General features: G+C 51.7%; 2 protein-coding genes and 2 long non-coding RNA genes across 4 annotated transcripts in view; 2 read left to right on the top strand and 2 right to left on the bottom strand.

Moving 5' to 3' along the window:
- Positions 1-16,945, bottom strand: part of kmt2e (lysine (K)-specific methyltransferase 2E) — an 18,460-nt gene extending 1,515 nt beyond the window's left edge. The window contains exons 1-23 of the mRNA XM_019893602.1: positions 16,598-16,945; positions 11,703-11,890; positions 8,660-8,771; positions 8,353-8,582; positions 8,125-8,264; positions 7,095-7,276; positions 6,910-6,948; positions 6,629-6,829; positions 6,403-6,533; positions 5,812-5,929; positions 5,623-5,732; positions 5,290-5,542; positions 4,686-4,784; positions 3,599-3,784; positions 3,056-3,385; positions 2,699-2,998; positions 2,469-2,619; positions 2,169-2,395; positions 1,501-2,097; positions 1,155-1,423; positions 1,006-1,085; positions 589-668; positions 6-516 (exon numbers count right to left, since the gene is read on the bottom strand). Of these exons, the coding sequence (XP_019749161.1) occupies positions 6-516; positions 589-668; positions 1,006-1,085; positions 1,155-1,423; positions 1,501-2,097; positions 2,169-2,395; positions 2,469-2,619; positions 2,699-2,998; positions 3,056-3,385; positions 3,599-3,784; positions 4,686-4,784; positions 5,290-5,542; positions 5,623-5,732; positions 5,812-5,929; positions 6,403-6,533; positions 6,629-6,829; positions 6,910-6,948; positions 7,095-7,276; positions 8,125-8,264; positions 8,353-8,582; positions 8,660-8,771; positions 11,703-11,776 (4,420 nt within the window). The 5' untranslated portion in view covers positions 11,777-11,890; positions 16,598-16,945. The remainder of the gene's footprint in view (positions 1-5; positions 517-588; positions 669-1,005; positions 1,086-1,154; positions 1,424-1,500; positions 2,098-2,168; positions 2,396-2,468; positions 2,620-2,698; positions 2,999-3,055; positions 3,386-3,598; positions 3,785-4,685; positions 4,785-5,289; positions 5,543-5,622; positions 5,733-5,811; positions 5,930-6,402; positions 6,534-6,628; positions 6,830-6,909; positions 6,949-7,094; positions 7,277-8,124; positions 8,265-8,352; positions 8,583-8,659; positions 8,772-11,702; positions 11,891-16,597) is intronic.
- LOC109530143 (uncharacterized) overlaps positions 11,897-21,244 on the top strand; it is a 22,861-nt gene continuing 13,513 nt past the window's right edge. The window contains exon 1 of the long non-coding RNA XR_002170963.1: positions 11,897-14,657. This is a non-coding gene — a long non-coding RNA (uncharacterized LOC109530143). The remainder of the gene's footprint in view (positions 14,658-21,244) is intronic.
- Positions 18,177-20,061, top strand: LOC109530132 (uncharacterized). The gene is made up of 2 exons (XR_002170950.1): positions 18,177-19,647; positions 19,747-20,061. It is a non-coding gene; the product is annotated as an uncharacterized LOC109530132 (long non-coding RNA).
- Positions 19,975-21,244, bottom strand: part of cyb5r3 (cytochrome b5 reductase 3) — a 2,692-nt gene continuing 1,422 nt past the window's right edge. Inside the window, exons 6-9 of the mRNA XM_019893683.1 lie at positions 20,988-21,071; positions 20,790-20,875; positions 20,619-20,718; positions 19,975-20,527 (exon numbers count right to left, since the gene is read on the bottom strand). Of these exons, the coding sequence (XP_019749242.1) occupies positions 20,355-20,527; positions 20,619-20,718; positions 20,790-20,875; positions 20,988-21,071 (443 nt within the window). The 3' untranslated portion in view covers positions 19,975-20,354. The remainder of the gene's footprint in view (positions 20,528-20,618; positions 20,719-20,789; positions 20,876-20,987; positions 21,072-21,244) is intronic.

The following is a 21,244-nucleotide window of genomic DNA, read 5'->3' as shown; positions in this document are numbered from 1 at the left end:
CGGGGGTGGAGGCGGGGCGGCCGAGGTCTGGTAGTGCACGTTGTGGGGAAGAGTCTGCATCAGGGCCTGAGAGCCCGGAGGGTAGGAGGGCGTCGCGGCCGCTTTGAATCCGGGGAAGGGGCCCGCCGGGGAGGTAGTCTGAGCGGGGAAGTAGGCCGTGGAGGCGGGCGGCGCCGGCGGGGGAGGGGGCGGCGGTGGCGGAGGGGCGGCCTGCGCATTGTACTGGACGAACGAAGGCGTCGCGACCTGGCCTGTGGTTTGGTTTTGGGACTGGGAGGAGAAGAGTGCTCTCTGGCTGCGGTAGGGCGAGCCCTGAGGCTGCACGTGGAGGAGGGCCGGCCCCGGGTAGTGCACGGGGGAGGAGGGCGGCGGCGGGTGCAGCTTGGTTGGGGTGACGGCCGTCGGTTTGGACTTTGGCAGCTGCAGGGTCTGGCTCGCTATTCGAGGCGGACCGTCGCCGTCTTCCTCTTTCCAGCTGCAGGCTATTACAGAACCGACTGGCCCAGGAGAGCCCGGCTAAGAGGAAGCAACAAAACCATTAAAAAAGAAAAAAGAAAATAAGTCCTGCATAATCTGGTGAAGACTTACTGCATGAGTCGGGGTCTTCTGAAGTCCAGGAGATGGAGAGTCCCTTGCTGTCGGTGTATCACCTCCTTCTGCTTCACCATCTTGAACAACAGTAAGAAATGATGTCACCATACTTTTGAGTTCGGATGGTACTTTGAGATCTAGTTATGGTTTAAAACATTCATATCGGCAGCCATTTATAGGGGAATGTCAATTACTCGAAGCAGGACTCGGTCCTTTCTCCCCTGTGAATACTTGCGTCAGAAAAAAAACAACAGAAATAAGCATTTTCTACTGATGCTATTATGAACTGCCCAAACTAAAAATACGAAACGTTTTCAAGATTTGTGTCAGGCCTGTAGTATGTGTGACTCAATTTTGGTTTCCCGACAACGCTGGTATTCTGATTTTCCTTATAAGTGCTTGGCAGTGCATCACCTGTGTCTTTGTCTTTACTGAGCAGCAGAGCTCTGTGGTAGCTCCGTTCCCGTGCCTGTTCAACGGACGTGGAGGACGTCCTGGGAAGAAAAACATCCATTAGCTCAAAGACAAACACAGCAGATGTCGTGACGTCACCGCCCGCCTACCATTGTCCCTCTCCTCCTTCCCTCTCGCCCAAGCTCTCAGTCTCCTCCGTGGTCTGCGGCTCCTTGCCGCTGCCAAGAGCTGCAGAAGAAGGAGGGGGAGGCGGAGGAGGAGGCGGAGGTAAGGAGCCCTCGCCGCTGGTCTCCATGGCGACAACGGGAAAACCGTCCATGCTCAAAGGGAGCACGCTGGACACCGGGGAGCTGCACTCCGTCTTGGAGCCGCTGCGGCGAGCTTCGCGCTGTCGCTTCCTGTATTCCAGCAGGGAGACCTTGAAGAGGGACGTGGTGTTGAGTGCAGGTGTCATGGCAAACCACAAGAGGGTGATGTTGCACGCCACAAGCTCACCTTCTTCTTCTGCGGCGGATTCTGCGCAGAGCCGCCTCCCTCGTCGCTAACGAGCGAGCGGGAGAAGCCAGCCGAGTTCGGGTCTTCGGCGCAGGGGTAAAAGAGGGGCCCCTGGCCGTCAGCAAAAACCGTCTGGGTGGCCGGTGCTGCCACCGCAGGTCCCATTGCAGCTTCAGGTCTGAAAGAAGCCTGCAGGGGCTCCAAGGTGTGCGACGGGGTGAGGTCCCTTAGGTTGGAGTTGACGGGAGAGAAGCTGAGGCCGGCCGGTGTCGCCGGGCACCTCTCCGGGCTCTTGATCCAGCCCGGGAAGGAGGAGGAAGCACACGTTTCGGCAGAGGAGGAAGCCTCGCCGCCGCCGGCGCCCTCCGCCGTCACAAGGTCCGGCCGGTCCTCCGCCAAGTCCGCGCACTCGATAACGGTGGGCGGCTGCGGACTCTCAAGTACTGACGTCTTGGCGTCGGGCGGGAGGCCGTCGGAGCACGGCGTCCAAATGGAGGGAGACGGGATCAACGAAGGAGGACGGTCTGGCAGGTTGCCAACCTCGAATAAATTTGCTTTCATGCTGACGTCAGGCGAGCTTTCCGTTGAACATTCGCTCTGCGGAGAACAAGGGACGTCATCATTCGCCATTTCACCAAAATGGTACGGAGAAAAACTCGGTCATTCACCTCCCGCGGTGGAGTAAGTGTTTGTGTTGGCGTGCCGGCGACGTGCTCCGCTCCAGACTCCTCAGTTCGGGGCCGCGGCGGCGTGGCCGTCAGCACGGGCGGCGCAGACGTTTCCGTCGGGTCGGCCCGGGTGGGCGTGGCACAAGGGGAGGCGTAGGGCGTGGAGCTCTCCGACATGCAGGCGTCGAGAGGGCTCAAGCGGCGCTTCTTCAAAGGCGTGGGCAACTCTGAAAGAACACGCAAGCGTCACACGCGTTGTCTTTGGTTCGATCGGTAAGATTCGTGATTAAGAGCGCGAACCGGGCAGTGAGCAGGAGCCGTTGTAGGGAAGGGGGCTGTCCGAGTCTCCGTTAATGGAGGGACTGAGAGGACCCTCGCTGGGCATAAAGAGACTGGATCTTCTGGCCGGACTGGTGGATCCCTCCTCTTCGAGCGCCTGCTTTAACCATCGCTGGAGCGAAAGAAGGGAGCGTGAGTAAACCGGCGGGTGAAGGTTTTGATGCAGAGCAAAGTGAAGGGGAACATGGCACCTTCTTGCAGGACCCGGTGGTCGGGGGTGTTTCGGGCAGTTCTCTGGAACGCCGTCTCCCGGTGGGAACGCCGGGGGCGGTGGGGCTGCGGTTGGCAAGGAAAGGCGAGGAGAAGCGGACGTAGTGCTTGGGCGTGCTGTACACCTGCGGCGAGCAGGCCAGGCCCGGAAGGGCGTTGAGCTGGGTGGCCAGGACTTCGGGGTCGCTGCTGATCCGCAGCGGTCGCTCCGGCGCCGGCTCCGGGGTGCGTGCCGCCAAACGATCCGGCTGTTTCTCGCCCACCCATTCGCTGACAAAGTGCTGCGGAGGCAAAATGATTACCGCCAGCCCGCTCGTCGCCTGCCGCAATGAAAATACCTTTTTCGTTTTGAAACTCTTGCTCCCGGTGCGGTTTCGGTCGGGGGCGGGAGAGTTGCTCTGCGGGGGGCTGGCGTCCGGCGGCTGGGCGGCGACGGCCTCTGGCTCCGGCGCGATGGGCGCCTCCCCTTCGAGGGGTTCGCTGCTCAGAGGCTCAACGGGCTCCACCGGAGAGCCCGGGGCCAAGTCGGAGCAGGTGCTGATGGTGCGAGCTCGCCGCCGCTGCTGGCCGATGTGCGTGCGGTTCCTGGAAAAGCTTTTCCTGTTCCGCGAGCCTTTGACCTTAGCCGGCTTCAACCCCGGCTCCTCTTTTACCTCGAGAAGAGGCGGCTAGAGAGACGGAAGAGAGAATTACAGCTGTAACATTGATGCAGTCGGAGAAAAGGTCTGACATGAGCTCCGGTTGGAACAGGGCTGATTTACTGACTTGTGTTCATGCTAAATCGTTCAGCCCTTTCCCCCCGAGACTATAAAGTTCCCTTCTTTGTGAGTTCACCCTTTTGTAGCACCATCACAGCCATAACGTCTGATCCATCATCCTACCTGTATGACAGAAGGGGAGTCCGCCGTCTCCGGAGTGGCCGGCGGCTCCTCCTTGATGTCGCTGCGACCCCCGAGCTCGGGCTTGACGCTGCCGATACGTTCCAGCGCTTGCTCGCGCCGCTTCTCCCGCTTCTCCATTCGTGCGAAGGCCTGCAGGATGGCCTCCATCTTCCGCTCCTCTCGCGTCTGCGGGGAGGAGTTACGTGAGAGATGAAGACAATGCTCAGGTCAGGATTCATCAGCGTCACATGGAGCAAGGTGACGGATTAATTTGGAGATGCAGAGAGAACATGACACCCCTCGGTCGGCTCAAGACAGAGGAAAAGTCAAGAGGAACACTGCTGAGGCACAAGAAGCATTAGGTTGGAACAGCTACCCCTGGGGGCTGGGCGGGTACTCTTTGGGAAGACATCATGAGTGACAATGTGTACAATTTGGAGAGGATCAGCAGAAAGGCTCGGAGTAGGTTAACCAAAATAACCGGCAACCGGCTTTCACTCGACCCCCCCCTCTAAAACTGTGAGAATCCATCTCTCACAGAGTCTTTAGCGGCACGCTGGCAGGCTAACGATGAGTCAGCACTTTACGCCCAGGCTCCGCGATGGCAAATGAAGCTGACTGCGGGGTAATTTCCAGAGTGCGCCCATGCGTAATTTTTCCAGTGTTTAGTCGACCCCCCGCTCGCTCATTTTGATCCCTCTCATGCGTCGAGAACGTAATGGAGCGGACTGGCGAGTGGGCGGGTCATTTCATTCAGTGTGTGGCTGGATAGCGATTTAAGAGGGGACTACCGGGGATCTTTTTTGCCTGCGTAAGACACAAAGCAACAGGCAAGGAGCAAAGGAAACGGAAGGCCAAAGCAAGACACATAAGGGGAGGATGTCAGTACTGATGAAGATGAAAGAGGCAGCTGCACCGAAACCGAGCCACAAATATCAGACCACACCCAGACACAAACAAGTGGGGCGGGGAAGGGGGGGGCGGGAAATGGCTGGTTGTCGATTTTTGCCATCTACACTCTGCGCTGGTCGGCTGCAGGAAAGCTACTCAAAAGCTGAAAGGGCGCCGTTTGCCTCGGCACACTTACCATCTTCTTCCTTCTCTCTGCAATCTGTTCCTCTGACTCCATCTCTACTTCATTGCTAACGGACGTTTTGTCTTCTAGATCCTCAAATAAGTCGGGATCCTGTAAAAGGGAGGTGGGGGGTGGGGGGAGAGGTGGCGGCATGACGTTTTGTCATTCAGGTCTGGCTACAGACGAGAGGGAGAACAGGTGAGAGCAGCGGAGGACAGCAAAGGTGAGGAGGGAGAGAGTGGGCCAGTCACCTGAAGCGTATTGGGTGAGGTGAATATTGGGAATATTGGGAGGTGTCGTTTTACAGCTTGTGCTGCAAGTGGGCACAAAACAACACTGCTCACCCACTGGCGTTGATGTGCACCGAGAAATGAGTTGCTATCCCCTCCTTTATTGGGGCTAAAGAGCTTTATCTGGCATGTGGTAAAGTAACTCGGGGACAAAGGTGACGCAGGAGGTCAAACTAAAGTTTAAAATAAATAAATAAATAAATAAATAAATAGATAGATAGATAGATAGATAGATAGATAGATAGAAATGGACAAACAGTGGAACTCACATGCGGAGACGATAAACAGGGGAAATCAGTGATCAGGTACGGGGTGGGCAGTTTTACCTGATTGTTTGAGATGGAGAGTCGGAGGGGTGACAGTTTCCTCTGCTTACAGTCGCCCACGCTCTTGCCCTTGCCCTCGCAATCCACGCCAATGTTTTGGTTCTGGCTCAGGTCTTCCCGGCCCGGGTCCTTGTCCTTGCGGCTGTTCCGCCGCCGCGCGCCGGAGCCCAGGTTCTCGGTGGGCTCCAGATTATGCTTGAGAACGGGACACTCCGGGTTGCCCTTCACGCAGGCACAGTCCACCTTGTATTTACTGCACATGAAGCAAAACGGGTGAGTCCCGAGCTGAAATCACCCCCGGGGATGACGCTCCCAGTTGAGCGCGTGACTCACCAGCTGCCGAAGTCGTAATCAAAACCGATGGTGATCTCCGTGCCTTTGGTGATGGGCCTTAATGAGTAGATGTACAAGTGTAACATGGCGTCCTCGATGACGTGCCGCACCTGACGCGCAGTCGGTCGGGAGAGTGTCAGAGCACATACTAAGAGTTGCGATACGTTGCTGTCGGGGGCGTGGCCTCACCTCTGCGTTGGGGGTGCAGGATCGGCGGATGAAGCGCGCCTCGTTGCCAAAGCTGCGCGCGTCCACGCACATCTCCAGACCATCAAATTTGGAGTAAAATAACACAAAGGGGTAAGGTCTAGAAAAGGAAGCAGAGACAAGGTGTGAGCTGGAGTTGCATGAAAATACGGATGCGCTATTCAGACACATCCAAAATATCTGAGACATTTGGTTCCAGGTGAACTCCATTTGACCTTCTCTAACAATGTTACGACAGGAGTCAGGTTGAATGCAACTCTTGTAAATTCCAGTTAAAATTAAACGTAAGACCAACTTCCCATCCGTACCCCGCCATGAGCCGTGTTGTGCTTAAGAGTCCCAACTAAAACCATATCGCCGTTTTGTTGGTTCCGCTCTATTGTGTGATGCTTCATGAGGACGAATTGGCAATTTTGTCTTTCATCACCTCGTTGTGCCAAAATTACCGAGACCAACGACTGGACATGCGCATTTCGAAATCAAATTAAGCTCAGCTGTAAAGACTACGGCGTACTTTTAGTTTCAGCATCAATCCAATCTCTCGTTTTTGTATTGTTGTGTCCCACGACTGACCTCTTGAAGAAGTATCCGTTGGCTTCAAACTGCTGCCGAAGCATAAACTTGCCCCTGTACTCGATGATGAGGGAATCGGGGGCCAAGTCTCTGACGGCCTTGAGGATTTTCTTGTTCTTTTGAACTTGACTCTGCGCAAAAAAAAAAACAAAAAAAAAACCGCAGACTGAGCCACTGGTCTGAGCAACTTAAGAAAGTACAACACAACAGCTCGTGTTTGTCGTACCTCCACTGGGGGCTTGAAAGAGGCCGGGTGCGTGTTGTAAGCCAGGCTCTTGCCGTCGCCTTGCTCCTTGACGCGCAGCAGCACCTGCACGTCCTCGCTGTACTGATTGCTGCTGGCCTCCTCGTAGCGCTCCATCCACGTCTTGATCTTGTTCTCCCACAGAGCCGGGTGCTCCGTTGGCTCCTGCTCCGGGGCGGCGCCCTGTGACATGAGAAACAGGGCGGGGTTATTCCAGGATCGGCGCAGAGAAACCTGTCTTGTGGCGCCGCATGTATTTTTACCTTCACTCTGGAGGACTTTCTGGAGCCCTCTCGGAAGGCCTGCGGGGAGCAATTAAAATATGAACAAAAGGGAAAGCGCGCCATCTCCAACATGGCGCCACTCAGAACCATAAACTTCCCTCAAAAGCGCCTTTCCCTCAACATTTTGGAAGTAGCGTTTATTCGCGTCGGTTTGCAGAATTTACCTTCTTGGCTCGTGCCGAAGATGCCGGGGGTTCCTTTTCGCCGCTCTTCTTGCGCTTCTTGTCCACCTGCTTGTTGCCCAGGCGCCCGGTGGTGAGGGTGATGGTGGTGGGCGTGTGCTGGAAAGTGGAGTAGAGCTCCAGAGGCACCTCATCCCCACTCTCCGTCGCGCTGGTGTCCCCGTCTACTTGAATGACAAGGAGGCCAGCAGCGCAGATGAAACTCGTTCCTTTTCTGTCCAGCAGGTGTCACTGTTCAGAGAGTTGCGCCCCGACACGTCGGACAACCTGACGCTAGTGACGTCAATATGGCGAGTGTACCACAACTATGTGGGACTGAGAATGTTGCCAACTCATTTTTGGAGAATGTCGCCGACGGCGGATTTATTAGTCGGTCAAAGTTACCGGATGACAGTGCAATTGCCCGATGACGTCTTTAGACAGAACATTACAGAGGTTGGACAGCGGCATTAATACAACCACAACAAAATATTGGTGAGCTTGTTGATCATCACCTTTTAAAATCGGGAGGTTTGCTTTTTTTCCCCATTTTTTGGTTTCAGCTGTGGTTGCTGAGCTATTTACAAGCAATTAGCCAGCAAATCACCAAGGAAATACATCTTTGATCAAATGTTGAGTGAATGAGTCTGCAAAAGCAGCTTGTTTTTTTTTTTGCCCTGCAGCCGGTGACTACTTTGTTGTGTCGTATTACTCAGACTGTGACAGAGAAAATCACTGTGTTATTTAGAGGGGAAATGTATGTGCTTTTTAGCATTTGAGTCATTTTTCAGAAAGTTTCCACACAACTTTCGTTAGCCTAATAGCACACGTCATTTTTAACTTTGCGTGAGCAACATACCAATGTGCTTGTTTTCCAACAGCATTCAAATGAGACATTAGCAACGATTTTAAAAGCAGCTCCGTTTGCTTCTTGAGGGTACAGCTGCTACGGTAGTCTGAAGAGTGGTTTCATCTCGCAACAAAAGTGCCGACTTGGCATCGAATGGTCTCTCCCGGCTTCGTTTGGTCCTACCTGACAAACATTCCCGCTTCCTCGTCTGCAGAAGGATGGCCCTCTCCCGGTCCAGGTGTCTCGGCTGGCACCGCTCGCAAAGGTATGTCTCAGGAATGTTCTGCCTGTCGATGCCCATGCAGTCGATGTGCTGCCAGGCGCTAGCGACGGCAATCAAAGCACAGAGTTGAGTCATCTGGGGATCGCCAGGGTGTTGCGAAAGAGCGGCGTGCTTCAAGGGCGGCGAACCTGCACTTGTCGCAGCAGATCATGTAGCCGTCGTCGTGCGTGAAGCCGCAGATGCAGCGGGTGATGTCGGCCCCGTAGCTGCCATCCTCGGAGGTGCTGAGCGTGGTGCCCGTGGATGCTTCATCCTGGCCGCCCGGAACAAACAACCCCCCATCGCCCTGACGGATCAACATGGAAGGGGGAGGCGAGGCCGGCGGCGTGGGCGGGGGCCGCGCCCCATAGTTATGGTCCTGGAGGGCGAACGTGAAGTCGTCAGGCGCGGGTTCACGAACAGAATGTCTGCGGGTTGTTGGCCGCGGGTACTCACGGCATAAGGCAGGCCGATGTAACTGTGGGAATGGTGAGAGCTGCTGCTGTAGATCTGGTGCGGGTAGCTGGACTTTTCTACCACCACGGGGCTGGCCTCCACCGACTCGGGTCTGCAAACACGCACACAATGCTCACCTTAGCTAGCGCACAATATTAGCATTGTCTTCTGTGCGTTTGCTGGAACGAGTATGGATGTACAATATGCCACTGGAAGCGCCTCTCTGTCTACGAGGCAGATCGTCGGACGTGCGCGGCACGTAGACACAATCGTTTGTCAGGTTGGCTCAGGCCAAACCTGTAGTTCTACTTTCCGCACAAAAAAAAAAAAAAAAAAAAAAAAAAAAAAAAAAAAAAACATCCGCGCGCCAACGCTGAGAGCCTGTTTGGCCGTTTGTGACCAACCCAACTCACTCTTTGTCACATGGCAGATGTGTTTTATGGAGGAAATGGTGTGATCAAAGAGGGAAGTATCCATTCATTTTAAGCCTGATTCAGTTGGGGGGGAAGTACCTGGTAGCAATCAAATTCTGAGACAATTCTGTAAAGTGAAATAAATAAATAGATAACTCAATTAAATTCAGTCTGATCTGCGAAAGTAAGACAGGTGGAACTCACAATTTAGAGTGAACAAGTCGCGCAGCATTTCACACAAGCACAGCAGTACATGCCACTTTCGTTCTTACTCCTCAACACGTTTTACATTTTTAAAACACCGAAGCTTAAAACAGTTTGGAAAAAGAGAGCAAACAGGTTGAACGACATTTAAAAACGCAAAGCTGCCCCAACTCAACTCCTCATTTTGGCGCAACAGTACCTGCCACAAGTCCTCGTAGAACACGCCACACGATATTCGACACTTCCTGCACACGGTGCCGCCGTCAAAGTGAAAGCCGAACAAGTGTGCGCACGAGGTCTTAGAGGAGGAACTGTGTTGAGGCGCGCGCGCGCGCATGTGTGTTTGTCTGTGTGTGAGGGGGAGCGCTTGCTTGTGTGCCTACACTACTCATTAACTGCCACACTGGCGCTCCTAACTGTCACGGGCGTGGAAGACAGGGGGGGGGGGCCTTCACAACATTTTACCCATCAATCATTAACGCCACCAAATCAGACGTACTGTGCAAAAACAAACAAACAAAAAAACTTTCAGGTCACTAATTATCATAAATAAAGGAAAAGAAACAGCTGCTACAGGCCAAAGTGTCAAATATTTAGTGTGACTTCTCCCTCGCAATTTTAGCAAGGGCAAGCTACATCCTGAATTCCATTAGCTGTACGAAAGAATATGGAGTGATCAATTGCCTGTTGATTTGTGCGACAACAGCGAGCACACCTTTTTTGGGACATCTTGTGTTAAGCAAGGCAACGTGCTAATACTCCGATGGCATACTTGAAAAAAGTGTGTGTTTGGTGGCCCTGAGTGTATTTTAAAAAGTTTAAATGTGTTTAAAGTGTGTAAAGGGGCAAAACAATTTTCCATTTTTAAAAGTTGGTCTATCACGGGTGGGTGTGCGACATCTCCCCCCAATAAACGGGGGTTCACTGTACTGTACACACTCCACACTTGTAGCGTCAAGTGTGCAAACAAGTGAGCCAAGTTGTGCAGTGTGGAGGGAGGATATTTGAATGTGAGCATAGCTGGAGGGTTTGTATCACTCGTGAAATTGACGCACCGAGGGAGGGATGGAAGGAAGATCCTGCGCAGGTGTGGAAACAAGCGTGTGTGTGTGTGTGTGGCTTTCTGATGTGACTCAATGTTGTATTTAATTGAGGAACAGCTGTGATTCCATACAGGCAAAAACAAGGCCTGGACAAATGGAGACGAGCGGCCGGAGGCAACGCCTTCGCTCCTCGCTGGCTGCCATGGCAACGCTCCCAACTCCGCCAGTGTGTGCTCGTGGACAACCGCACGCGCACGCAGGCAGGCACACGCCGCATTAGCCAACAGCTGGCCGCCCTGCTGCATACTTGAGGGGATGTGGAAAGGACAAGACGTAACTCCCTCCCCACCATCTTTTTTTTTCTTCCCCCCTCAGCGCGGCCATTTTTATCACGAGATCTTTTCAACACCGCTGGACGGAAAAAAAGAGCATGCAGGGGAGTCAAAAAGGGGTGCATGTCACCCCCCCACCACCACACACACACACCATTAGACGCAGAGCTCCACTGAGGAGGAGGAGGGAGCTTTGTTGTGAGGGCCACCTGTCACTCAGACCACATCCATGGAAACAGGCCTTGCGCAGTGCAGAGGGGAGGTAAGTGGAGGGACGTGGTGGCGATGGGCAGATACCATGGCAACACAAGCTGTCACCGCAACAGCTCTGATGAAGGCAGAAAGGGGGCGGGGCTCTCTCGTTTAAAGAGACCGACCCCGTCCTCCTCCCCTCCTCATGAGTGGATGACGCGGGCTGTTCTTTAGTCATGCGAGAGCATCTTGCTTCATTTAAAGCCGCGCCAATGTCCTTGACGAGCACGGGGGGGGGGGGGGGCTGGTGGGGAGTCGTGAGGCTTGTTGCCATGACGGCGCACACCTTTCTGCCACAGCGGCGCACATACGAGCGCGCATCAGGCGGCAATACGCCAGAGACGCAGGCGGCACACAAACCGCTGGCCGCTGCCGTTTTGACACGGGCGGATGTAGATCACGACGGCTACGGTTAAGTGCAAGAACAATCAATGGCGGGGGCGCAACTGTCCATTACTCCAAGTTCCTCTCCTGTAATTGCCTCGGAGCGTTTAGAGGAGGCGAAGGAAGCATCGCTATGAAGGCTATTTAATGAGGAGAGGACATGCACAAGGGAAATTGTTGAAACGTGCATGAGCTGATCTTGGACTGCTGCCAATGTGGATCATTTTCACTCATGAAACTTGCCGCGCGCGTTTACATTTGTCGCTACGTTTTAAGCGGTATTTACTCAGATAGTCAGGGAAAAGAGGGCTTGTGATCAAAGTTTCATGGGAACTCCCGAGCGGCGTCAAGAGTGTCGGTGGAAAAGCAAAGCGGACGAAAAACCAGGGTGGTGTGGCATCCCGAGGATACTTACTCCGAGCCCGCCGCCATGTCCAGGTACGAGGCGTCTGCTGCTGTGTCCACCCCCGCGGGGATGACTATGCTCATGACGTTCTCTGCTGATCAGTTCTTGTCCTACTGAGTCCAGAGAATGGCAGTCCGAAACACTGGGGCATGCCGGCCGCAGCAGTCATTGCAGACATCTAAGTGCATCCACAAGGCCTGGTCGAAGGATGATAAAGGACGGAGAAAGTCAGCATTTGCCATTGCAATGAAACACGTAAAACATACAATCTTCGGGTGAAGCCAAGCTAAAGCTGCACTGCGCGCAAGCTCCCACAAAGTGGAGCAAGAGAACACGCACGGCCGCTGGCAGCCATGAAGGGAAAAGGCACTCTGATGGCTTTTTGGGCCCCCTTGTTTGCGCGGTGAGGACTGGCTACTTTGAAAAGGCGCATGCTGTAACTGTTGGCAGTATTGGTGGCAACTCAGGGGTGTATGTGTTGTGAACACCCAGACGGGAGCATGTGTGTCAGTGTGGCTGGCCCGGATACAGAGCTCTGTTGATAAGCGGGATTAGCGGGAGGGGACAGATGACGAGACGAAATAGGCTGGAGGTCACACCTCCGCCTGGCCGGGCTCACTCTGCGGACAAACAAAGGCTCCGGCCCGTGCGATCTAGACGGAGAACATCGAGTGATCGAGATGCACTCGCGTGGGAGCCAACTGCCACCTCCGGGCCTGAACAATCGCAAGACAACCACCCCGACCTGAGTGTCAGTCGCGTCTACCTCTTGACATTTCCACTGTTCGATGGCAGGGTGAAACGACCCATTGAACTGATTGTTCAAACAAGGGACGGGGCGGCTTGCCAACAACAACCACCAAACGTCAGACTAGCCCTTTCCTTCGCATTAACAAATAGCAGCTCTGTGTTTATGAGCAACTCGCTTGACTCCCACTTCATCCAGAGGCTCGCTTCCTGTCTCTGGAGCGCACATGACGGCTCAACGAGAGTCAAGACGGACAAAAGGCGGCAGCGAGAGAACAAGGGGGGGGTCGGGGAGAAAAAGAGAAAACAAGTACAGTACACCAGCATTCCTGACTAAATCTGAGCTTTGAGTGCCTCTGTGTGCGCCTCCCACTTCCCTTACAGGAACTGTCCGTCACCCTTGGAGTCAAGCGTCCAAGAAAAAGAAAGGGGGGAAAAAAAATAAAGCGCCACTCTTTCCTTTGCCCAGTCGCCCCACCCAGCCGGATTTCTTTCCCTCCTCTGTGCACTTCCTCAATAAACTAGAGACGCAGAGTGGAAGCGAAAGGAGCGGGGCCGAGGACTGACGGCGACCGTCTGACAGTGACGCTAAACAGCCGCGACCTCGCGTGGACTCTGGGTGGCGACGTTGAGCTCACGCACAGCGTAAACCAATCTGAGAGTGAGGGGACACAGTAGCTTCATTGTGTGCAGAAGAAGACGATGAAGACGTGTTTTTTTTTTTTCCCAGCCTCACAAGGGAAACCCAGACTCAGCCGCCTCCTCTGCATGTTTTCATTGTGGTTCCTGCAGCTAGCTTCTCTGAAGATGTTTTTTTTTTTTTTTTTTTTTGATAAGGGGGAAAATTACAAATTCCCCCCCGCCTCCTTCTCACTGCCAAACAGCAAACAGATGTGCCTTGACACCATCCTGGTAGGCGGTTGCAGTGACTCAGCTAGCTAGCGAGCAGAATCAAACACACACAAAGTATGACCCGGATGGAATGTTTCCACCGTGGCCACAATGACACACATCCAGCCAGCTCTTTGTAAATATCGCTGCAAGTGTGCACCAAACATGGGCGGGGGCATGTGTATGTATCCTGTACTAAACCATCCGCATTAACTGAAACCCCCTTAAAAAAGCGTTTAGGAGGACAATGACAGATATGTCGTATTGTTTGTGCTCGCCTACCTCGGAAATGGCGAACAGGCCAAGAGCACTTCCGTGGCCTGGCGGGGAAGCAAATTACAAAAACCAATGACAATCTCAAGTATCGCATTTAAAAGCGTTTCAACGTTTTTATGGCAGATTTGAGTGAAACAAAATGACAAATGCTTGTCGTATCAACGACAATGTCAATAGCTCCTTTAGAGAAAGGAGAAAGAGAAGAAGTAGGGACTATGGGCTTACAGCAGTTTGTGTCAAAAAAAAAAAAAAAAAAGGCTTCTACAGGTCTCCACAGGTCCCCTTGCTGCAGTCATTTATGACCCATTCCGCGCAGTGGTGTTACGCCACCGACATCAATGCCGAAGCCTGTTTAAAAATCCGCTACCCGGAACCGCTCTTGCCACCGAGGAGGCTGCCAGGCCTCGGCGGAGGTCCGCCCTCCTGTTAAAAAGAGTGATCTGTTACAGGGCAGCCAGTGGCACAAAAACAGGTCACCTGAGCCTAGCCTCCTCCACCCATCTGGGAGATCACGTGAGCGTGTGGAGCTGAACAGGAGCCGGGCGCATTTGTCTTGTGTGGGTCTCTCGGGGTGCGGGTACCACATGAGTGAGATCACTCGTGAGTAGGTGGGGGGTGAGAGTAGTGCCACACACATATGCACGCACGGGCCCTACATGGTGAGATCTGCTGGGCGACAACGCTTCACCTAAACAGACGTGAGACCATTTTGTTCAGTTGAAAAGACAAATGCACCCCAAGCGCACACAGACAGGCCTCTGTTTGACCGTGACAAATTCGCGATAAACCTCCAGAGAGAAGCCTCGTCTCTGTGCTTCTCTCCAGTCGTAGAGAGGAATAATAATGGATTTATCCTCTGATGGACGCCTTTGTCGCAAGGAGAACTGTCGTCTCCAAAGCAACCAAAGGTCTCCAGCCAAAAGGCAACACAAGATGAAACGTCCTGTCACAAGTCTGAATTATAACTAAAATAACTCCTTTGGCCTAATTATGCTTCTATGGGTTCATTTTAAACGGATCGTGTATTATATTTAAAGAAGAGAGAAGAAGGTCGTGTCTCATTCAAGATGACAGCACACGTCACTCTTCCCTTCCAGAGCAGCTTCTTTTTTGGGGGGTCGGAGGGTCTTTTTCTATTAAATCGGTATGCTTTGTTGGTGACTGTTGTCACGATGAAATGTATACGCGTGTGCAGTTGCTTCTCGGCGAGTGTGTCGGCGCTGCAGTGAGGGCTGCCGGTAGGGGTGTGGAGGCGACAACGCTGCTATTATGTTCCCACCACAGGCTGGCCGCGGACGCCATTTTCCTGCCGCTTTTTCGTCGTCGCAAAGTCGGCGGCGGCTCGCCAGCAGCGGGGAACACCGCTCTACCCCGCGCTCGGCCGCCTCGCTCCCCGCATAGGCGAGCCGAAGTGTCTCGCCCGTCCAACGAGCGTTTTGTCTCTGCGTGCCCGTGTGTCGAAGAGCTCGACGAAAGCGAAGCTAGCGTGCTAGCAATTATGTGGCCCACTTATGGATGGATCTAAACGGAGATCGGAGCACGGCGACGAGGCGAATGCGCCCCACTTGCCCAACGTGGTTGGGCGGAAGACTGAGACACATTGATAACCGGAGGGTAATTCCACTTTGTGTCGTCAGTGAAGGTCAAAAAGGCGGCGAACGGAATAATACGTAATGGGTGCTAGCTGGGCTAAGCTAGCAGCGACAATGAAAAGTGGGCTAATGTTTTGTATGCACATATTTGGGTGAAGAAAAAAAACATAAACAGGAAGAAGCGATCACGCCTCCGTTGGTCGACTCACACTCGCGTGTAATTGCAAGACAAATAACTAATTGATTACTTTGAAAAAGTACGGCGACTCTTTTTATCGAGTATATTTTTTAATTACAAACTGTCTGACATGGCATGGGGCGTCCCCTCCCCCATGCTTGCCGAATCCAAATCCAATACATAGTTAACATTTTACATCAAATCACGTGCCATTCACCAGCCAAGATAGGACAAAAACAGCAACATGCTTTTATTCTTAAATTTATTAAGCTTCGTCTTTTAAAAAGCCCCCCAGGAGCGTGAGGTCACTGCGCAATGTGAGGCAGGCATTTAAGCAATTTCAGCAGCAGTTTGTATGCAACTTGGGAATTGCACTCACATATTTTACACGCTTCTTTACATTAATACTAGCGTTTGTTGTTTCTGAGGCGCTTGATTCCGGACGGAAATTAGCTGCTGCGAGCGAGCAGGATTGTAAAGTTTGTAATTTAACGCAGATTACCATGTCGACCCTATTGGTTTGCTCAAAGGCGTAGTTAGGGACCTTGTCGATCGGAAGCCGACATGTAAATAATGTGCAAAGGTTTAGGGCCGAAACGGTGCGCATTTTGGCCCGCAACGACACCGTGCCGAACCACGACCGTTGTCATATGTCAGGCCCGCCTCCACTACGAAAAAAAGTACGTACCCACAGAGTGCATTGAGGTCCACCTCAACGTACATTCTACTTAATTGGCCGTTTTAACAATGCCTTGACATTTTCAGTGTTACGCCCCTAAATCGTGATGTTCGATCGGGGTTCAGGGTGTCTGCTGACTTTTTTCCAATTAAGCGATGACTGCGATATCCACATTCTAACAACAACACCAGACAGCTTTTTATGACGTTTAATGTACGGCCACTCAAACGTTGCCACACCGTATCTGTCAAGCTAATTTGGGCTAATAGCATGTGCTAGCTAGTAGGAAACAAGCGCTATTTTGACGTTGCCAATAGGACACATTACTTTATTACCTGGGTATTTCTCCTTAAATGCATCGTGAATTCGCATTAAACGCAATGTCCACAAATGTGGCTGGGATAGCATGCAAGCTATATATACACTGATACAACGTTAGCCAGCATTGGCGTGATGTGCCAGCTAAAGTAAAGCCAACAATAGCCTTCCAGGGTCGGATTTGTGCTAACCTGACATGAACAACAAACTGCGGTGTACTTACCGTGTTGTATCCACGTTGGAAGGGGTCCAGGCAACAAATTAGGCAGCAGGGCAAGACCCTCGCCGCTGTCCACTCACCCTCCGCAACCAAAACAATACTTGTGTACACACACTGCGGATCACTAGCAAAAAAAAAAGCTCTAAAACGTTTAGATTCTCGCCTCGTCCTCGAGATAGTCCTCTCCTGTCCAAAATTCCGCGCTGCCTTTGGTGCCGCACAAGGAGTGGGAGGCCCGGTTCGTCGCAGGAATTGAGAGGGGGGCGTTAAAAACAAACTATTCGCTGGGCAAAGAGCGACTTTTAGAAATTAGATCCCCCTCAAAAGCAGTGTCTTTTCCCCTTGCAAAAATGGCGGCCCTGCCAGGACTGTGTAGGCTCCGCCTCCTCCCGGTCTCCCCCCTCGCGCCCCTCCCCCAGTCAGTGAGAGCGACGCCCCGCCTCCACGCGCTGCGGGGTGACCTGGTCCATTTCACAGGGGCAGCTGTGCCCGATGCGTGCGCGTGCCCGATGCGTGCGCGTGTCCGTTTTACCTCTTCTGGGCGACAGTTTCTCTGAATTTTATAAAACATCTTTGGGGTCTTTTTTTCAAATGAATACGACCATTTTTATAATTAGATGTGCAATTTATTTTTATAATTAGATGTGCAATTTATGTAGTATGTGGTTTGTCTTACTTCTATGTCATGGCAATCATAGAAAACATTATTACTATACAGCTCACGGTGCAGAAGTACTGGGTTCAAGTCCAGCTCCGGCCTCCCTGTGTGGGGTTTGCATGTTCTCCCCAGAACTGCGTGGGTTTTCTCCGGGTACTCTGGTTTCCTCCCATATTCCAAAAACATGCATGGCAGTCTGACGAACACAGTTATTGACAATATGTTGGGTGTCTGTATGAAGAGCAGCAGAAACAAAATCCTGAACACAAAGCAGCAAGGGAGCTCAGCTCTTATATAACCCTTTACACAAGAGCGGTTTTTAGATGGGGTGGGGAGGGGGGCGTGCGTAAATACGGACGTACAAATTACAATTATTGTAATGGAAACAACTTTAAGTCCCAACTACAATCATATATACATTGACAGTACTCTCTCTTATGTGCTCAAATTGCCGTCCTTCAATATTTTGAATTTACTGAGGTCCAGTTTGTACATACTCGAGCACAGACGTCTTGGTTTTTCCAATTGGAATTCACACATCATCAACTGTATGTGGTTTACTTAATATGCTTAATTTTTGACATTATACCCCAAAGAAACTGTGGTGGCCATGAATTGTGACCCTAATGAGGACAAGCCCAATAGAAAATGGATGGATATAAGATATCATAGGATACATTCAATAATACCAATATTATTGAACTTATACCGCAACAAACATCCGAAAGGGGTGACTGTGTTATTTAATGAATACACTTGTATAATCCGGCACGCATGGTGCATCAGATGGGCTGTGGTGTATACAATATGTATATTACGTTGCGTCAAACCTCTGTAGAATTCCCTTTGACATCACAACGATGGCGAGGATGTCCTCATCGTTTCCGTGCAGCACACTCCCCTCCCCCACAACCAAAGCACAGCTCATCACGCATGCGCACTCGTCTCACCGCATCGGCTGCTTTTTCAGAGGCGCAGCAAAGCACAGCCTTGTTCTTTTATTCATCTTGTTTTTTTTGTATTCCTTCCTCTTTTAGGCCGGCGCAAAGTTGGCCGAGGAGCATCTCAAAAAGTCGGTTGCGTCAAGGCGGAGGTGCTCGGGGCAGGACACAGCGAGAAAATGTAGGATAAAGCTTGTGAATGAACCGTCGCGCGTTTTTACCCCGACGACTTAACGATGATTGCGTCCTAATAACACTATTCAACTTAAATCCAAGTTTTAAAAGATGTTTTTTTTTTTTGTAGGGTACGTGTGTGAAGGAGTATGATTGCAATGACATCATGCGGTTAGTATTTTGTGGGCGGGCTCTGAGCTGTGAGGGGAGAGGGGCGCAGCCGGAGAGCCATTCCGGCGCCATTAGCCGTAAATGTCGCAGCGGCGCACACCGACAACTAGCTCTTCTCCTTTTAGTTTTTTTGGAAACCGGTCGACGCCAAAACGTCGGATTCGCGTGTAGCTGGAGTTTGATTAGCCGCATCGGGGTTCGAAAGTGGATATTTCCCTCGTTCTTAACGCTCGACTCCCGTCGTCGACGATAAACAAGATGGCGCCCACGTTTTGTCGAGCGCGGAGCTCTTGCTGGGCTGGGTGGAGGCGCGAGCATGCGCGCTGGCGACCTGCTGGCTCATTTCCTGTTTAGTTCTCGTGCAAAGACACAAACATTCGGCATTCCTATGACAGTACTTTTCCACCATCGTTAGGAGCTTTGAAATGCCATACAATTAATGCAATACAATTAAGTTGAATAGCATCGTTGAAGCTTTTATTCCGAGGTATTAATACACAAAATATCAAAGTCACCATCATTTTCGTCATGTGGCCAACGGACAAAGAACTACAGTTACGTTTACAGCTCACGACAACGGACAAAGAACCACAGTTACGTTAACAGCTCACGACAAGTTAATCTAAACTGCACACACGCAGCACGTCCGTCCCTAGCATGTAATGAACATTTGCCACATGACCCCATCTAGTGGACAAAAACGAATACAGGTTGACGTTTTCCTCAAGAAGAGGATGTACTGACTGATAAACGTACAAATTACTGAACATTTTTTAAAATTGTCTTAAGATTCAACTGCAGCTATTCTCTCATATGCGATACCCTACGGAACTACTGCACAAAGTAGTTTGCTAATTTCTTGCGTGCATTGAGCTCTATTTTGAGCTGTATTCTACTTCACATTTATTTGCCAACCCTTCTTAGGCTCCCTCTTGTGCTCTACAAAGGAATCACGTGGTCTTCACTACATTCAACTTTTTAGGTTCAAAGTCATCAAAAGCAGTGAGTTCAATGAGGCTGTTAAGGAGTGAACAGTCACCTTGTCAATCAAAGTTAGCGATGATGTTGCAGAGATGCAGGTGGACGATGACGACCCGAGTCTGGCAGAGGTGAGAAAGAACGATTGTCGCCCTTTTCCCACTTCAATAGGTTTCCGGTGATGGTGTCACACTCGGTCCTCAAGGGCCGCTGTCCTGCTTGTTTTCCAGCTCTCCCAGGAGCAACACAACCGATTGGAATCATCAGGATCGTTCTAATTGCTGCTTCAGAGCTGGTTGAGGAGCTGACCATCTGAATCAGGTGTGTTGCAGCCAGGAGAGCTGGAAAACAGGCAGAACAGTGGCCCTCCGGGCCCGGAGCTGCGACGTGTGTATGGACTAAGTTGTGTGTGACTGTGAGTGTGTTAGCTCAAGGACAAAAGACGCTGACAGCAACAGTTGTTCTGGATGAAGACTTATTTTATCAAACAATGTGCTGCATACAATTCAATTTTTGTTATTTTTTGCAATAAACAATCGGACAAACGTCATGTCATCATGTCTGATGTTTCCGGGGCCTCCGTTAAAGTGCTGACATGCATGATAATCAACACGCTGGTTGAATTACCGATTTTGAATAGAAATTCAAAGTGGCAGTAAGGTGGAAAAGAATGACACTGCGTCCACACAAGTAGTGCAACACATCACATCAGTCTGCATAATAAAAAAAAAATTATATAAGGCACAATCATTGGGGTGAGCGCTCAAGCTGCGTGACATGATATAAATACAACATGTAATACGTATGGGGGGGGGGGGAACGGGTCACGCCTGAGCGTCTAGAAGGTGAACCTGCGCTCGGCGGCGTGACCCACCTTGTCCAGGTTGGGGTTGCAGGCAAACTGGATCATGGGCGGCGGTCCGCACATCAGCACCAGGGTGTCGGCGGAGGGTGGCGGAAGGTGGTCCCGCACCATCGCCTCGCTGATGAAGCCCTCGCTGAACTCCCAGTCTACCACAGGCACACGGGGAAGTTTAGGTTACAACACGGTTGTCATACGGAAAACATCACGTCACGGCTGCGTGTGCGTAGATGAACATACCGGCGGGCGCTCTGTCCACGGTGAACCACAGCTTGAAACGCTCGGGGTTGTTGACTTGAATCTCCTCCAGCTCGGGCCTCAGGAGGATGTCCTTCTCCGTCTGTCGGAACACGAGACGTGACGAAGATGAGGGGGAGGACGGAGCGACTGTGGGCGTGGGGTCCCACCGACCTGGTTGGCGAAGAGTAGGTGGCACACGGTCTGGTCCTGCGGGTCCTTCATGATGGCCGCGATGAGCTGCAGCATGGGCGTGATCCCTGCCAGAATGTTCACGAGAGAGGCGTGACAAATATCATGACTCGATATGAAACCTGCCATAAACATTTAGGAGGCTTAAGGGAAAGCTTGGGGTCAAAGGTGAAACTTTACCTGTCCCGCCCGCAATCATGCCCACGTGTTTGGCTGTCTTGGTCACAGCTGGAGACTTTTTGTCAGCCTGAATGTCAAAAACACCTGCAGAGGAAAATGTGCCCTGATTCCGAATTTCATTTTTCTCATCATTGTTGTCTTGCAATATTGGGAAGAATTGTCTTCACATCATGTCATTAAAAATGATGTCTCCACATGAGGTCATTAAATGTTTTAACACACACACACACACACACACACACACACACACACACACA

Source organism: Hippocampus comes, unplaced genomic scaffold, assembly GCF_001891065.2.
Source record: "Hippocampus comes isolate QL1 unplaced genomic scaffold, H_comes_QL1_v1.1 scaffold161, whole genome shotgun sequence".
Taxonomy (NCBI): domain Eukaryota; kingdom Metazoa; phylum Chordata; class Actinopteri; order Syngnathiformes; family Syngnathidae; genus Hippocampus; species Hippocampus comes.
Note: the sequence above shows the minus strand (reverse complement) of the source record. Positions and strands in the feature narration are given on the sequence as shown.